Source organism: Perna viridis, chromosome 7 (assembly GCF_037379345.1).
Source record: "Perna viridis isolate PV_CMFRI_1.1 ecotype Kerala chromosome 7, ASM3737934v1, whole genome shotgun sequence".
In the NCBI taxonomy this organism is placed as follows: domain Eukaryota; kingdom Metazoa; phylum Mollusca; class Bivalvia; order Mytilida; family Mytilidae; genus Perna; species Perna viridis.
In genome coordinates this window covers 25,604,504-25,622,422 of record NC_142451.1, presented here as the reverse complement: position 1 = coordinate 25,622,422, position 17,919 = coordinate 25,604,504, and the positions used below count along the sequence as shown (strand labels likewise).

General features: G+C 30.9%; 2 protein-coding genes across 2 annotated transcripts; both read left to right on the top strand.

The window, feature by feature from the left end:
- The first annotated feature begins 2,334 nt into the window (after positions 1 to 2,334).
- On the top strand, positions 2,335 to 8,698 carry LOC148611985 (astacin-like metalloprotease toxin 5). Its single transcript, XM_088595347.1, has 9 exons — positions 2,335 to 2,340; positions 2,961 to 3,044; positions 3,707 to 3,781; positions 5,176 to 5,256; positions 6,086 to 6,170; positions 7,262 to 7,388; positions 7,707 to 7,788; positions 8,313 to 8,507; positions 8,663 to 8,698. Exons 1-9 carry the CDS (start codon positions 2,335 to 2,337, stop codon positions 8,696 to 8,698), a joined length of 771 nt encoding a protein of 256 aa, XP_088451473.1.
- A 1,976-nt stretch (positions 8,699 to 10,674) lies between these two features.
- Positions 10,675 to 17,023, top strand: LOC148611984 (MAM domain-containing glycosylphosphatidylinositol anchor protein 2-like). Its single transcript, XM_088593045.1, has 9 exons — positions 10,675 to 10,843; positions 11,198 to 11,316; positions 12,062 to 12,207; positions 12,500 to 12,613; positions 12,852 to 12,943; positions 13,140 to 13,293; positions 14,865 to 15,049; positions 15,487 to 15,565; positions 16,839 to 17,023. Exons 2-9 carry the CDS (start codon positions 11,237 to 11,239, stop codon positions 16,844 to 16,846), a joined length of 858 nt encoding a protein of 285 aa, XP_088449171.1. The 5' UTR covers positions 10,675 to 10,843; positions 11,198 to 11,236; the 3' UTR covers positions 16,847 to 17,023.
- Positions 17,024 to 17,919: the final 896 nt, after the last annotated feature.

The window sequence follows — 17,919 nt, the reverse complement described above, 5'->3', positions numbered from 1 at the left end:
TGATGCCCATTTCATTTAAACTCCTTGGTGACAGCAGTATGAAATATGATGTTAATAAATCAAAATTAAAAAAACATGGTTATTTTGATTTTCTCTATATATATATAAATTAACATATACGCACTGGGCTTGAAGCTAGAATATTTATAAGAATAATCAATTAGACTCGTGCATTTGAATTCGATGTTTTGTAAAAGATGGACATTTTATCTGTTTTGTCAATTCACTTATGTTTGGGAATGTTTGGTCGATACTCTGTATTCGCGAGTCCCTTCAAACTAGGTATGTACATTACCTTTTGTATCCAATTCATTGTTAAATGACGTTATATTTTCTTCAAAAACTAATCAGACAACGTGTTTATGGTGCTGTGTGCTATTGTAACTGGCAGGGGACGTCTAGTGGCACTCTTTAAAGAGCTCGTAACCAGGTGCGCTTTCAGACTCTTGTTTTCCTTGTCTGGTATTTGTCCCTGGATTACATTCTTTTGATTACCGCTATAACCTTGAACACTGAAGACGTGTATTTTTATTATTTTATTTTTATTTTATACGTCAAATTACTATGTTAAGACTATGTCTTTTAGATACATGAAACCGGATTTAACAAAAATTCATATGATTTTGCTATACAATAAAAGTGAAATTGCATGAACTTTTAAAAAAAGCATTGCATTTTCAATGTCATTTGGAAATACATTCTATTAAGTTCACAATTTTTCGTTCTAATGTAAGAAGAACATAATTACATTTACTGAGAAGATCGTTATAATACGCTAATCTCATTTGATTATCGGCTTTACGCGTGATGTTTCAAGAATAGATGAAACAGATCTACAATGTAGTTATATAGGTCACGTTCACAATGATGTTGACTACTTTAATTGATCACATTGCCTATTTTCTATGTATGCCTAAATAGAATAGACCTGAAATAGGGGAAACATGTGAGATGCAATTATAAGTTTTCATTTTTGGCGTTTCATAGCGCTTCGTGTTCAAAATTTGGCACCGGTCAACGCTTTTACATGTTCATGAAACATCCAAAAATGAGACATTCTATTTTTAGATGGAAGGATTAAAATATGGTGTACTGAAATAACGTTAACAAGCAATAAAGATAAAGTATCAAGCTACGGCTGTAATTGCCCGATTTTTACTAATGCAATGCATGACTTATATCATGGCTATTGCAATTTCTTCTTTTTAAACAAACAGAAAATAATTACCATCTCAGATATGTGCAACGTCTGTGAAAGATGAACTAGCGCTCAGAGACAAAAATATGCTACTAAAATTAGATGAAAATGTAATTTCCTTCATTTCTTTTTCAGATAAATTGGTAAGCTAACCTACATATGCAATATTAAATAAGTTTCTAAAGCAACAGCAAGTAAGTTCTTAAGTAGTAATCTTTGTAAGAATTATGCAAATTCTGTGAAAAAAAGGCTTCACATTTTTATTTTTGTTATCAAATTGCTTTATAGGTCTACATCATGAAAAGTATAATTATTCGTTCCAATCTGTCTTCTCTTGGAAGATGATTCTAACTGAAAATCCAAAAGTTTCTTAGTTTCTTGTATTTCAGTGTCACTTGCAGAATTATTTTACTAAATTGTGAAATCTACAGTACATTATATATATATTTATCTCCTAAGAACAATGGTTATATGAAAAGCCACATGTAAATTTATGTCTGTTATAAATTCTTAAAAAAATATCAAAAATAAAAATAATATATGTAGGATTTCAAACCGTGAATCACATTTTGCATGAGGCCAATTACCCTACCGGAGCACCTGATCTATGCTCCCAGTTTTAGTGGAGTCCGAGTTGCTCATTTGTTTTGTTACTTTGTATGTATGATTTTAGTTATTTTATGTTCTTCGTTGTGTATGTCTGTTTTCCATATCTGGTCTTTGTCCCTGGATTACATTCTTTTGATTACAGCTATTACCTTGGTTTCCTTGATTACTATTTTATCTGGGGTGCTACTTAAACTATTTTATCCAACAATTAATACAAGTACTTCAAATACGAATGCTAATGGATAAGTGATAAAGTCAATGCATAAATACCAACTAGTTGTTACTCTAGTTACAAATTAATAGTTCAAACCTTTGATATTCTTAGAAACGAAAATTTCAAGAAACGTTTACTATATCAGTCAATTAAATAAGTGTTTTTTAATAATCAATGGCGGTGTTCGAATTGATCTGTTTTTATTGTTTTCTTTGTACAAGTGTCATACTTCTTAATGCAAATCATTTGTATATGTCTCTATTCTTATTGATCAATATTTCTTCTTACAACTTACACTATCTTGACGACTGCAATGGCAGTAAATGCATATAATTTATATATTAAACTTTGATCCGCAGTAAATGCACCACTATCAAGTACATATCTGATAAAATACAAGATACATTACAATGTGGAGTAAATAATTTGTTGCAGTGGCAAAGGATAAAGTCCTCATAACGGTTATAAACGCAAATATAAAATATAACATTAGAAGCACTAAGAGCCTTATTTCATGATGACCGGAAGTTACACCCAGCGGAGCTTGAAGGGAATTGTGGATTTTGTGCATGTGACTGACCGTATTAAAAAAAGACAAATTCAATGCAGAATTGTCTAGTTTAGCATACGAACATATGGACCAACTCAACCCACAGATAAGGCGTCAGTGAACTTGGGTCTTCATCGATAAGATCAATCTAACTTAAAATCTCGTGCTCTTACAGATTTTGCCTGCTATATATAAATATCATAACAGATATCTATAAAAATGAGTACGTCATCATCTCGACCAAGAAAATGAAATATATTCTTTTATTATTTCGTTAAATGGTACTTTCTTTTTGCAGCCACATTATATTATAATATTTTGAAGTTAAAAGAGTAAAAAATATTAATTAGGTTATCATCTTATTTCGGCAATTACATGTTCTATTGTAGAGAGAGTCATTGCATGAACAACACAGGAATGCAGAGAACAAGGACAATGAAGGAAACATTGGATATCTGATGGATCATCCAAAGGTTTGTCTAATTCTTCTTTTCAAGTAATGAAATAATTTTCCTGTATAATGCTTTTTCATTATTATTATTTTCTAATAAGTTATATCTCATAGGTTCACTGTACTTCTACACGACCAATTAACATTTTATTCATTCATTTTTTCTTTTATTTGTTCATTTTAGCCAACCAACATTTAAATCTGACATAAATGGAATAAAAATAAAATGACTTAAGTAGCTGTCTTTGTAAGAATCATGCAAAATATGAAAAATGTGATACACCCAAAAAAAAGGCTACATATTTTTATTTTTGTAATTAAGTTGTTGTATGGGTCTATACCATGAAATGTGTAATTATTCATTCAAATTTGCCTGCTCTTAGGAGATAATCGACATTGAAAATACAGTAGATTCTAGTGTATTTGAGTGCCATTTACAGAGTTATCTCCCCTAATTTTGAATTTTACAGTGCATCATAATTTTATCTCCTAAGAGCACAGGTTATATGAAAAACCAAATGTTTATTTCTGTTTACTATGACATTTCAAACAAAATGTCAAAAATAAAAAATTTGGGCTTTTCACCCATGAATCACATTTTGCATGATCCTTAGCTGGAGTGCTACTTAATATTTCATAAAAAATGTATAAATTGTTTGCTTTCTTTTCTAACGTATTTTGTAGGATATCGATGCAGACTCTAACGTCGAAAATCTCTTTGAGTCATTTGCTGTTGAGGACAACGGATATGTGCATATGGTTCGTACATGCTGAAAAGAAAATGATTTCAAATTAATGATAATAAATATTAATAATAAATCTTTATTGCAGAAGCTAAGAACATGTACATGCTATGGCAAATTTTGAAATATATAAACAAGCAGTAATGACATAAAATGACAAATCATAGAAACAACGTAAAGAATATGATACATGCAAAGGACAAACCTTACATCATAAGTCAAGAGACAATTTATAATGGTGGTAACACATTAAGTGCCCTAAAACAAGTCATAGTAACTTGAAGTACATTGTAACAAAGTATAATTTATTAAAATTAGGCCAAGAATATTGGCAAATATTTAATTCTCTGTTGTCTATATGCTGAACACACAATCATTTGCATGTGTGTATTATGTCAGGCTTTATCTTCTTCTGACGTCATTTACATATTCTCGGTTATTAGTTATTAAGATAGTGACCCCCATGTACTTTTTTGTTGGTTTTGTTTTGTTTTTTGTTTTTGTTTTTTGTTTTGTTTTTTTTTTGGTTTTTTTTTACATATATTTCATTTCAAGCACGAAGTTGTAAACATTATTTATATACAAAATATACTAAGATGCTGTAGCTTGGAATTTAATTGATATTTATCTCTTTATCTCTGTTTCTAATATACCTATGTGTAGGTAATTGTTGGCTTTTACTTTTGTTGTTTGATATTCTTAGAAAAAATCGGACACTTTATGTAATAGCTTTTTCAATTGAAGACGCTTTAAAGCAACATTTCGTATCATTTTGGCCTTTGAAACACTATGGTCTTGAAAGTTGTACATGATTAAGAGATCTGTTGAATAGTAAACATTCTACCAGTTTAATGTAACTCTCCATTTTGTATTCCTCATCTCAATTGCTTGAAATTATTATTTTACAAAACTTTCTAATTATTTTTTAAGATAAATATCCCGTTTGTTCTTACTTAATTTACTTTTTGTTTACTTAGTTTCTCATCTGTGGTCCTTTTCACAAAAAAATTGTAAGTGTAAAATTAGTCGTAAGTTATGAAGTCACAATACTTTGATTTACTATGACGTCATAACTTACGCTAATTTTACACACGATTTTTTGTGAAAAGGACCACTGTATTCTAAGACAACAGATAAACGGTTTTTGCCCTTTTTGAAATGTCTGTACCAAATCAGAAACATAGTGAATTGTTTTATTTTTCCGGTTATATATAGATGTTGCTAAGTCGACTACTATTTTATATCTTCCTTTCCGATTATTTGGTTATGAGTTAGATAACTTTGTTAAAACTTTTATTCTATAAAGCAATTAATGTGTTTTGTAGATAAAATGTAAATCTTATTTGAGTTATTTATTAAAAGTTTATGTAAGGAACCTTATCATAACGTTATTTGTAATTTAATTGGTAGCCCGAAGGACAAAAACATCAAGAAAAATCTAAATTTAAAGGAGACGAAAATGACGTTCATCTTGGCCAGTTCGATTCATATGTAAGTTATTCTTTTTATGTGACTTTTCAACCATTATTATCATTTTTGTTTTAGTTAAATAGTAAGCAAGGAAAACAAGATTCGAGCAGAAATCAAAAGAAGATATTTGAAATATAAATGCTAGAAAGGGAAAATAGACACACACAATAATGAATATGAAATAACCAAAATAACACGTACACAATAAGCAAATTAAGATGCAAAACCAAGACTCCATCAAACACTTAAAACATTGAACAGACGCAACGGTTAAAAAAATTAGCATGGTCTGTTTCTAGTACTGAATATTTTCTAAAGGTATTTCTAAGATCTCCCTTGCTCCATAATGACGCTCTATGTTATTCCACAGTTTAAAGAAGCTCATTTGTACCACCTCTTTTTCATGCAATGAATTGATTTATTTCATTAAGTAGATGTCTACCTAAGGATCATGCATGAATTGATTAATGAGTCGACTATCACATAATTTTATTTTCAAGTTGATAAATTGTTGAGAATGCTTCAGAGTACTGTTACGCAATTTTTTTTCTTCTAGTTGCGAAAAATATTTTTTTAAAAGAAAAGTAACAATCACTATTTAATACGTTTGATAATTACTTTCACTTCAGTTATATTTAACTACATGGCATCGTATAAATATCATTGTTCATTACATCAATTTCATGATGCAAACTTTCATAAATGATATCTTCCATTCAAATGTTGCGTATCTTTCCTTAAACTAATAAAAAATGTTGAATCTTAAACTGTGTGTCGTTTTAATATTTCAAACATTATTAATCTATATTTAGGTTAATGAAATCATTGATGCTACACTTTTTATACCTAGGTGGATCGGAAAAGAAATTACCGTCTTCAAGAGAAGTTCTACTGGCCAGATGGAATAGTACCATACGTGATCGCTGACGGGTTCAGTAAGATAAATCATATTAACCATCACTATCTTGATACATGTTTATTGCATATAAAATGATGTTAGTCCGAATAAAGGGTAAAAACAAAATTACTGAACTGATAAACTGTTGGCAATAGTCGACAGGAATAGTCAAATAGGAAAGTCCGTATAACAATTTGATGTCACAAGTCAAAATAAATTAAAGTCATGATCTATTTGCTTTTATTTTGATCGTTATAACAAAGAAATTGAACGCTTATATCAAAAGGTGTCAATGGATAACAAATCCAAAGGTACATTATAGATAAAAACAAAACACACATTTCAGTTTATCTTAAAGATACTATTTGAAAATTCCACTTCAAGTAGTAAATGCAGATTTCATTTTAATTACAGAATCACAATAAATAGATGTCTTTTACAAATACAAATGTATAAACTACTTATTCTGACAATGAATAGCACAAATACCCAAACACTGGAGTCTTCTTCTGTTGTTTTTTGGTTGTACCTTTTTGTGTGGCTCCGTTTCGGCGAAGTTTGACGGGGTAGTAATATTAAAGTATCCCGACTCTTGCCAAATTTAATTCACTAGCGATGTGAATGCACCGCTGTTGAATAAGGAAATGATCTCTTCTGGAACACCTATTACTGGAGTATATATCAATTGTAATTTTATTCTAATCTGTTCGCTAAATTGCGCTTGTAGATCGTCTTTGTCTCCTGTTTTCATATATATGCCATGTACTTAGATTCTGATATATATATAAATTGTCTTTCTATTTTTACGCTTTTTAATTTAAATTGTTTACCGATATTTAATGCGTTGTAAGGTACACGTCGAATTGCAACTTTTTATTTATGTCATACAACCAGCGTTTAAAAAAATAAATATTATTACATGTGTTTTTTTTATAGAAGACTCTTTAGTAGTGTTCAATTGTCAATAGGTTTCTTGATTTTATTTAACTAAGTGGTTTCCAATAACATAATTTGCTCTTAATCCTTTGAATGGAGGGGGTGAAAAATGTTTCATTAATGTCAAGTAGTTCAATTCAATTTCAGTTTTTCGATATTCACATTTACAGCTTACATTTATAAAACATATAGGTGAGGACCACAAAAAGAAGATCAACCATGCCATTCAAGTGTTTAACAACGCAACATGCGTCAAATGGATACCTTCGGATCATGCTAATGTTAACCATGATAGTTATGTTATATTTAAAGCGGGAAAGTAAGTGCGAGTTGTAAATCTAAAAAAAAAACCAACGAACTTACAAAAAATATAAATATTGAATGGTATATTTATCTCATATCAGAAGACCGTGAAAAAAAAAGCACTTGCATCACTTGTAATCAAACATCACAAAATAAGACGTGTCAGAAATGCATTGTTCAAATTATTACTATAAGATAAGATATGTAATAAAAGCAGAATACCTTAAGCGAGTAAATTTTCGTAACAGGAAGTTCATCTATTTTCTTATTCTTATTTCGACTAACGCTTTCGTTTAATGTCGATATTATAAGGATAATAATTTATTTCACACAGACACTGTTCTTCCTATGTTGGAATGATGACCTATGAAAAATATAAGCCACAAAAAATAAACCTTGGTGGAAGCTGCTTTGGGGTAAGTTTTTAGAAAATTGTAATTGCATAAATTAATCATTTTAGTCAATGTCTGATCATTACTTGATAATTTTTTTTACATGACCAAACTTATAAGCGCGACCATTATGAAATAAAAACATAAAAAATTGCATTATCGTTATCATATTTTAGGATAAGTATAAGATTTAAAGACTTCCAAAGGTGGGGTGATTCAGGGTGCAGGAAAACTCGCCGGACAAATGGATGTTAAAATAAATTGAAGTATTTGCAAAAAGTTATCTATCGTTTTTCTACATGATCGATTGATACCGTTTAAAATTTTCCGGTTGACTTTTGATATTTTAAATTAACATGCTTCGTCTGAAGAAAGTTTTAATCGTCTCAGCACAATTTTAATGATAAAACTAAACGTATGGACACGAACTACGCTGTAATAATTTCTCGTCATTATTTTTCAACACTAGAAAAACTGCACAAATATTTACGATATGTAACTATCATTAGTTTAGAAAGAAATAACAATAAGAAGTTATCATATTTAAGCTCGTTACGATTATACACGAAATGTTACATACAATTGGTGCCATTCATGAAGTAAAACGTCCAGATGCCGATAACTATGTAACTGTGGAATGGAACAACATAATCGACGGTAGTAAGGCGAACTTTGGATCTCTTAAGGATGTAAATATAGTGAATCCCTACGATGTTTCTTCTATTCTTCAGTATGACATATATGTAAGTTTTTTAACAAACGCAGTGTAATCGATGTTTAAGTTAATAAGTTCAATGCTTTATTTGTTAAATGATTTTCAAAATCTGCCTAATCAATCATCAATTGTAATTATAAGGAAAAAAAGAATATTAGTCAAATTATATCCTCAAATTTATAGAACATCGAGACTTTAACGTCTACACCAACAGTATAAAAAACATTGCTATTTGGCTTTTTTTTTTTTTTTTTTTTTTGTTTTATGTTTGTCTCTTTGTTTGTTTGTTTTTTTGTTATAAAAAAAAATGACATAACCAAAATAAAACGCAGAAAGAAACAAAAATGAATTATTCGGACGAAATTAACACCTAAGAGCAAAGAGCAGGTACACCGGTAGGAAAATGTTGTAGACTTTTAAAATACAAATTATAACGATGCCTACATCTTATTTATCATAACTCATTTTCAGGCGTTTAGTAAAAACGGGGATAAAACACTTCGTTTAAAAGATTGGCGTCTAGAGTTCCTTGTGGACAGTGCAACAGGTTTCATGCATTATGATATTGCAGAGGTTAACAAAGTTTATAAATGTACAGGTCAGTATAAAATATATTAACCTGTTTCGTCTACACCTGGAAACATATATTTTTGTCTGAATACGCTGTAATAAACAGTTAAAAGACCTGGCGGATTCAGTTCATTACGTATAAAATATCTTTATAATCAGGTATTTCCTTCTTAACAATTAATTCTTTATCTTAAATTGTTATGAATCTGTTACTGATACAAACATAATTTCAAAATAAAGGTAGCACATTTGCGCAAAAATTAACAGTTTTTTTTTCTACAAATGGGGAGAATTTCCGACTTTCAGAACACTTCCAGAGTTCCTCCACTGTAAATTAGATTAAAAATCAAAAGTCATTTATGAATAACTGAACTGATAATAATAATCTAGTACAACGATTTTCTCACTTGTAGAACACTGTGGGAATAATGTTTGTGAAAATGGTGGGTTTTACAACCCTGACTGTACATGTCGATGCCCTGATGAACTGACTGGACCATTCTGTAACGTGCCAGTAACTGATGGTATTCATTAGTCATATCATATACATGTACCCATCTATATTATTATAATTTTTTATCTCGATAATTGTATCTTTTGGCTTGTACATATTGATAGATTTCTAGATTTTAATTGGAAATGTAATAAATTCATTAGATAGGCCGAGATTATTTTAAAGTCTTGGGTATTGGAACATAAACAGGAAAAATTTCAAACAGAATTACAAATTTGCCTTTTACTTAAGATTTATACAAAAACAGAGTGTTTTTTGTATAACCCTAAAAATAAGGATGAAAAAATACATCGTACAACACTAAATGGCATTATAATATTAATTATGAAATGCAAATCACTAAAAGTTAAAAGTACAATAAGTTTTAAACATAAGACAAAATAAGACAAATTCATGGAACACGATTTTCATCCTTGTGATCATTTGTATAGACAATAACATTAAGGTTTAAAGCTGCATTAGCTGTCATTTTAATAATGTTTTTGTTTCTGTTGAAATATGCCTGACTTTGAATTATTTCTACTAAATTGTAATTTTCCAGTATAATTTCAATTGATAGCCACAAATAAAATGCATTGAATACATGAAATAGGTGTCGATACATTTATTGTCTTGCAAGACAAAAAATCGACCTAGTTTAATTCGTATGCATGTGACTTCTGGTGACCTTGATTCGCGCATGTGCTGTAAAGGTAATTTTTTATTGGAAAGCGAAAATGGTTGATCAACGGCAAGGGAGACCGAAAGACTCGAGCTGTAACAGATAAAAGTCCGAATATAAAGCAAGGATCCTTTTATAATTTACGTATTGTAATATAATGTAACATAAATATGATCAGTTATTGTCATTATTCATTTGAAAACCAATCAAGAAATATATGAAATGAAATGTAAAAGGACACGTGTTTACATGTGTATCCGTTATTGTTATCTTTTTAACCAATGCGAAAGTATTTTTAATTACGGTGAATGTCCTGTCGGCAACCTTCGAAAGTAATGGCGAAAAATAATTAGATCAGAGCTATCGATCTTTTTTTATTAAAAAGGAATATTCTGTAGGTAGTATCGGCATTTATTGCTTCGATTGCATTACTACAAACTTATTTCATTGAATCAGCAAAATTCAGTAGAATTAGAACTGAACAAATTTGGCTTTAATTTACGCTACAGTGTCATGTGGAGGAGTAATCAAGTTAAATGGTGGAGAGAAAGTGACCATTACATCACCGAATTATCCAAATTACTATGACGTAGGATTGATTTGTACCTGGCTTATCAAGGTATTACTTTGATGAATTATGGATACCTTATTCAATTGCCATTACTCTATCAAATCGGCATAAAACTGATATCCGGATATCACTTGTAAATATACAAACAATGCATTTTGACTACTCAAATAGAAAGGTTGCAGTATAAAAATGTATATGTACATGCAAAAAACCGAACAGGAAGTAAAGCATGTCGACCATTTGGTCGTTAAAGATCTTGTTTTCATGTATATTTCGTTCCTATTATATTTTTAAAATTGAAGCTTATTTGTTATTTTTCTTGATGAAATTACATTCGTTTATATTCATTTTTGTACTTTACCAATTTTATATTTTCAAACAACTTTCATTACAACTATCTAGGGAGTTCATGAGAGTGTTGTACGAGCAATTGTGAACGATATGAAGCTGGGAAATAATGGAAACGCATGTTATCATTGGTTAGAATTCAGATACAATCTTCTCGGACAAACAGGTCCTAGGTAAGTATTATTATAATCTGAAAACATTATTTAACCTATGCAAATATCAATACTAAAGTTAAGAGTAAAGTGTTCACGTCTCAGCCGGTCCATTGTTAATATTTTTAAGTCCATTGTATAATTGAATAGAGTAGAATGAGTGTTCTACAAAATATGGTTAAACATCCTTTATTTTGAAATAGCCCGCAATTTGATTTTTACACAAAAAGTGACATAGAGTGTAATCTGGCCTATTTATCACTCAAATACGAAAGATCATTAATGATCGTAACATCATTTTTCATTAAAAAAAAATCTAGAAATGTTGACATGTCAGTTTATTTAGAAGTAAGCGTCGTTGGCAGAATGGATCGATAAGCAATGACAATAAACGATGTAACAATATTTTTGAACGAAAAAACTCATAGCTCTAAAATTAAAACAAGCTTAAATAAATTATTACGATAAAACACGTCTCAAGCGATATCTGACTTCAATTTCCGTGCGTTAAAAGCAGAAGAGTAATCAAGGTAACCAATGTTATAGCGGTAATCAAAAGAATGTAATCCAGGGACAAAGACCAGACATGGAAAACAGACATACACAACAAAGAACATAAAGTAACTAAAATCATATATACAAAGTAACAAAAGCAAATGAGCAACTCGGACTCCAGTAAAAACTGGGAGCATGGACCAGGTGCACCGGTAGGACCAAAATGATATGTTGGATTTTGATTCATGCTTACGTTCATCTGATATTATAGACGCTGTGGGACGACAAAAAATGAATTGTGGGATTCTACATTGGATGAACTGTCTGATACTATGATTGTAAGATTTGATAGTAAAACAGAAAGTGAAAAACCTCCAACAAAAGGATTCAGTATAACATTCCAGTCTATAGGCAGAGGTATGAAGTTCTGACGTCACTTCCGTTTTTTTTATGGGAGTTTATATTGCTTGTGCTTTAGTTTTTTTGTTGTTTTTTTTTCGTGTGACGTCTTGTTTTCCTTATCTTTATTTTTTATGTGTTAAACTTGTTTGTATTTTGACGTATTTGAATCATCCCACTGCTGATGCTTCGGTTTTGATTTGCCGATATCATGGTTTTTTCAATCAATTCAAATAAGTGTTAAACATTATCAGTATACTTACCTTGACCTTTTTGGAGACATTCTTTAATACCTTATTATCCATTTAAGGTTGTGCAGACAACCCATGTAAGTTTGGAACGTGCCATAGCTCAGTAATCACTAATGATTTTACGTGTGCATGTTATGAAGGATTTACTGGAAATCGGTGCCAAGAACTTACTGGTATGTAGATCAGATATAGTCGGTTCATTTTAGTTGTAAAATTTGTTGGTTTTTTTTTTGGTTGTTTTATTGTTGTTGTTTTTTGTTGTTTTTTGTTGGTTTTTTTTGTGGTATCTTAGTGACTTATATCATAAAATTGCTATCAGAATTAGGGATATCTATCAAATGCTGTTATGAATGCTTTAAGAATTGGATAGTAAGATTTTCTTTTTATTTGCACATTTGATTCAATTTTCAGAGAATGCTGCTGTTGGTTGTAGTGCGGAAGTTGGACAGTACTGTATGTTAAAACAAAACAAAACCGATGACTTCGATTGGCATACAAGATCGGTATGTATTTTGTCAATTGACATGTAGATCTTTTAGGAAGCTGTTTCATTTCTATAAACAAATAAACAAAACGATGATTTGATACCTATAAGTACTTATAAACATTAAATATTTTTGTCAATGTCTGTGAAGCAATATGCCATTTGTCAATACGTTTTTTCACATTTCCTTACAATACTTTTTGATGATATTTTAGGGGCATGGACCGCTATATTATGTTGGAAAATTTAAAGCTGTAACAGGCCCACCAAAAGCAAAAGAAGGGTTTGTGTACTTGTTCACGCAGTCTGATAGAAGAAGAAAACATGACAGTGCAATTTTATTTACAGATCCAGATCTACATTTCCCAAGTATGTACACAGCAAACTTATAATTAGTATTTTTATTGTATATATATTTTTTTTAAATGAAAGAGACAACCAAACCATTTATAAGCCGAGACTGCTTCTGCTCGTCATGTCCATGAATATTGTCACAAATAGGTAGTTATAAACCTCATTATTTCCTATAGAATTGCGTTTACATTTTTACGTTTAAAATAGCACTAAAATGTCAATATTAAAATATACAAATTAAACCACTATTTATCTGTTCGTCAGGTAGGCAACATAACTTTTAGAAAGAAGTTGTAATCGAAAAGCAAATGATACCATTACACAAAGTGCTACTTTAATGAAGGCTTGCTTTGGGTGCATCGTATTTTATTCAGTGTTTAACTCGCCATTTTAATTTCATCGTTATAACCAGCAACTGGTCGATGATGAATTGGTGTATCTCAAATTCTTTTTCAACCATCGTTAGAAGACCATGTATATAGTTACTCAGCAAAAGTTTATAGACAGGGTCATATGCGATTAGGAAATGTTCCACGGTTCTGTCCAGCACTGGTAGTTCATTTATTTTTAGTTTTATCCAGCATTCTTTCTTTAAACTGCTGTTTGAGTTTTATAAAATCAAACAAGTTTGTGTATCAAAGTTTCTTTCCGTTTTATTTTTCATTTTCCTGTTTATCCGCGACTTAACCAATGAATTTATTCCCAATTTGATATTACATGACCGTACTATACTTAATTGTTACTGTAAGCTGCCCCAAAGTTGGTGTTCCGAGAATAAGCCGGTCAAAAAATTAAAAAAAATAATAATTTCTAATCAATTAAAAAGTAGGATTTGTCCTTTCATCAAATCTTTTTTTGGTTTGGGATTATTTGAATTGTGTACGGCGGACCAATCGATGTGAATGACGTCACGGTACTGAGTTTATAAAAATAATCTATCTTGGTCAGATGAGATATAAACAATCATATTAGATGACATGTTCATAATAAATACACAGCCTAATGAATGACTTAAAAATCGGACAAATAAATACGTTACAAAAACAAGAATCAATTACATTGCAAACGATATGCTGTACATGTGTTACAAGGAGTAGCCTCTCATGAGCAGACGGCATTAAATGGGATGATATCAATACAAAAATGAACCTATGCAAGAGGTTCTCTAAACCAAAACTGTCGAATAGGTCATCAAATTCATCACCAAGAGATTCTCTAAACTAAAACTGTCGAAATAGGTTATCAAATCCATCACCAAGAGGTTCTACCATGTGTTAATAAAGTTTCTGTATTAGGTACTTTGAAGTTAGTAATACTGCAAATTTTGATAAAAGTGATTAATAACATCTGATAAAATTCGGGATCAGTCGAGCCGGACGACTGGGTTGGTAAATACCTTCGGGTACCTTTACCAAAAATGACAGCACAATATGTTTTGTTTGATATATTTCGAGGGTTCGGATTATTCGATAGAGATAATTATTTAAAAGCTACGTTGGAGCCCGAAAGAACAAAGGGCTGAAGAGGGCTTACCATATTTTCAAACTAATATCGGTACCATTTTTTTTTTTTTTTTTTTTTTTTAGAAATCGAAAGGTGTCTATCATTTTGGTATCACATGCGTAGCATCTTGCCTCTAGAGATGGGTACACTGAATGTGTACATGTCGGATTCCAGTGGAGCAGAAGAACTTATCTTCACTAAAAGTCATAACCAAGGAAAACTATGGTTACAAGAGAAAATAGATGTTAAAGCTGTTGATGGTTTAAAGGTTAGACATGTTTTAAGTAATTCTACATTTTAATAGAATAACTCAAATGAACTTAATTGCTTAATTAACCGTGAAAAGCAGTCGGGTATCGGCGTCACCATAATTTGTATATGCATCATTTTGATACATAGATTTGATTAAATAGTTTTGGATATATTTATCATATAGCGGATAATGTTTGTGAGTTGCTAATTTTGGCGTATTATAACGGTCTGTCTTAAATACGCCAAAATAAAATCCACGAAAAATGTATACTGGACTGAAGCACTTTGTGCACCACTAAGTATCCGCCTAAATACGAAAAGCCTAAATTTTCGTACACCTCTTTGCCTACAAATCGCCAGAATTCATAAACGCCAAAATAAATCGCTATACACTATACGCTAATACGTGTATAAGAAGATTATCTAACATGTACGTTTGTATATTTGCTCTAGATAATATTTGAGGGTGTTATACATGGATGGTTGTCCGACATGGCTATCGATGATGTTTGGTTGACCCCAGGGACATGTGGTTTGTATTTTATCTGATGTTTGATTAACCTGCGCGACAAGTATTTTTTTTACCATTGGGTGTGACATACACTCCTTGAAACGTTCACGTTTCCCATTTTAGCTTTCGTGCATCGTTTATCGTGCCTTTACACATCGTTTTGCGTTCGTTTAAACGCAGATAGAAGCGTTCGTTCATTTTTGTACTCTAATTATTTCCTTGATTTAACTGTTATTTTTATATTTTTGCTATTACTAATTTATATATTTTCATTAATTCTGTTTTTTTATTTTTTATTTGGTTATTATTTGTTAATGTTATAATCTTTCAACGTTCGTCTATCGTGCGTTTAAACGCTCGCTAGGAGCGTTCGTTGTTCGTGGGTTTGGTGAGCGATTAGCGTGTGTTTAGGTATCGTGCGTGTGGGAAACCTAAACATCTCAAAGAATGTAAATGAACCAATTTCGAAACTTTTTGGAATTTTGAGATTGAGATATTGTTCATTACGGTCCTGATTGACCAAACCGTATTTGCCGAGAACGCTGCAACGAACATTGATGTTTACGAGGGCGGAAACTTAATTTCTTAATCGGTCCATCGAGTTTCAAATATTTAGTTTAGTTTCATAGACAATAAAGATAACTGCTAGCATAAAGTAAACTTTAAAAATAAAAAAAAAACTTATTTCTCTGTTAAAATTTGGTGGAAATATTTTTCATATCAAAACGTATGTAAACTTTTCTCAATTTTATATAAGAAAGTTTAAGTTGTTGTAAGAATCAGGTAAAATGGGAAAAATCAGAAACATGCATGTCAAAAACTCACCAATCAGAAACATGCATGTCAAAAACACACCAATCAGAAACATGCATGTCAAAAACGAACCGATCTGACAATAAAAATTCAGCCCTGGATGATTTCTCTATTTGAAATGACCAATATTTGATCTCAGCACCAATGAATGTTTTTAAATAGAATGCTTGAAAATTTTAAATGAATTTTTACATAATTTACCAAATTGATATGGAATATCTTGTCTTTTTTCTTGATTTTGATTGTAGCAAATAGTCATATTACACTTTCAAAATGGTGTTTTATATCATGTTTCACCAACTGCCTGATACTTACGACTACTGATACTTTACACTGAAAGATCTAATGGGAAGTCCATATGGGATTCCTTTTATCCAGTTTTGAAGCGTACATTAAGGTAAAATTTCCCTATTGCTTCTGAAAATTTTCTTTGTATCATGTAGATGGTACTAAAACTTGTTTTCTATTTTTTCCTTTGCAGACAAATAGGTCTAAGATCAACGACGGATGCAAAATACTCTTTTGTGATTTCAAAATAATAGACAAGACTATCTCTTGTTTGAATATGTACATACAAACATGTATATTTTAGTGTGCTTAGTATTTTAACTTTGTATAAGTTTTTTTTTTTAATCTTTTGCTTTCTAATACATACAACCACTAGCATGATTCGCTGTTTAATTCACATATAGACGAGCCAATTAACGATGCATGCATTTACTTAAGTGAAAATTGCGCGTGTCGTATATGCCACCAAATGCAAGCATCAGTATGGATAGTGGTTAATGATCCATCAACTGGTGTAGATTTAAAAAGGTTTTCATCACATCAGTCTAATTATTGAACTGTTTTTAAAGATGTATTGGAAAAAGTCATATTAACGACATAAACATTTCTTATCATATGTCTTTTCTAGTCCGACGGCCACACACGAGTTAAATAAATCAAAATATTGATTTCGACTTCCGACCTTGTTGAACTGAAATAGCCCAAGGAAAATATCAGTTTTGCAAAATAAATTCATCTATTGTAGCTTAAACTGTAAATTCCATACTCAACAAGGTTCAATATCTTTAGGAAAGAGTAACCAAGGGATCCAAGGTTATAGCGATAATCAAAAGAATCTAATCCAGAGACAAAGCCCAGACATGGAAAACAGACATACACAACAAAGAACATAAAGTCACTAAAATCATACATACAAAGTAACAAAAGCAAATGAGCAACTTGGACTCCACTAAAAACTGGGAACATGGATCAGGTGCACCGGTTGGGTAAGCGTCCTCTGCTTTTCTAGAAATAGCCGCCGAGTTGCTCACAAAAAGTCAAGTCCAGGGTAGACAAACGAGGAAAGGAAAACTATGACCCGTTTAATAAATCAGTTTTCATGGTGCATGGAAATGTTTGTAAACACAATTATTCAAACGATAGATAAAAAACTATTCATTATTAACAATCTATAAAAGTATGCGATTCGTTTTAACCGTCAATACAAAGCCTACATGTTTATTTATAAGCAACGATATGGACAATTACAAAATCAATTTTCTGTGCAGCGGGTA

Bases quoted from the DNA above. Each gene is read 5' to 3' on its own strand.
- LOC148611985 (XM_088595347.1), top strand. The intron at 7,389-7,706 runs GTAAGTGCGAGT...TATTTCACACAG, and splicing joins GTTATATTTAAAGCGGGAAA to ACACTGTTCTTCCTATGTTG. The intron at 8,508-8,662 runs GTAAGTTTTTTA...TCAAATTTATAG, and splicing joins TTCTTCAGTATGACATATAT to AACATCGAGACTTTAACGTC.
- LOC148611984 (XM_088593045.1), top strand. From the start codon at position 11,237: ATGAAGCTGGGAAATAATGGAAACGCATGTTATCATTGGTTAGAATTC. The intron at 11,317-12,061 runs GTAAGTATTATT...CTGATATTATAG, and splicing joins CTCGGACAAACAGGTCCTAG to ACGCTGTGGGACGACAAAAA. The intron at 12,614-12,851 runs GTATGTAGATCA...TTCAATTTTCAG, and splicing joins TCGGTGCCAAGAACTTACTG to AGAATGCTGCTGTTGGTTGT.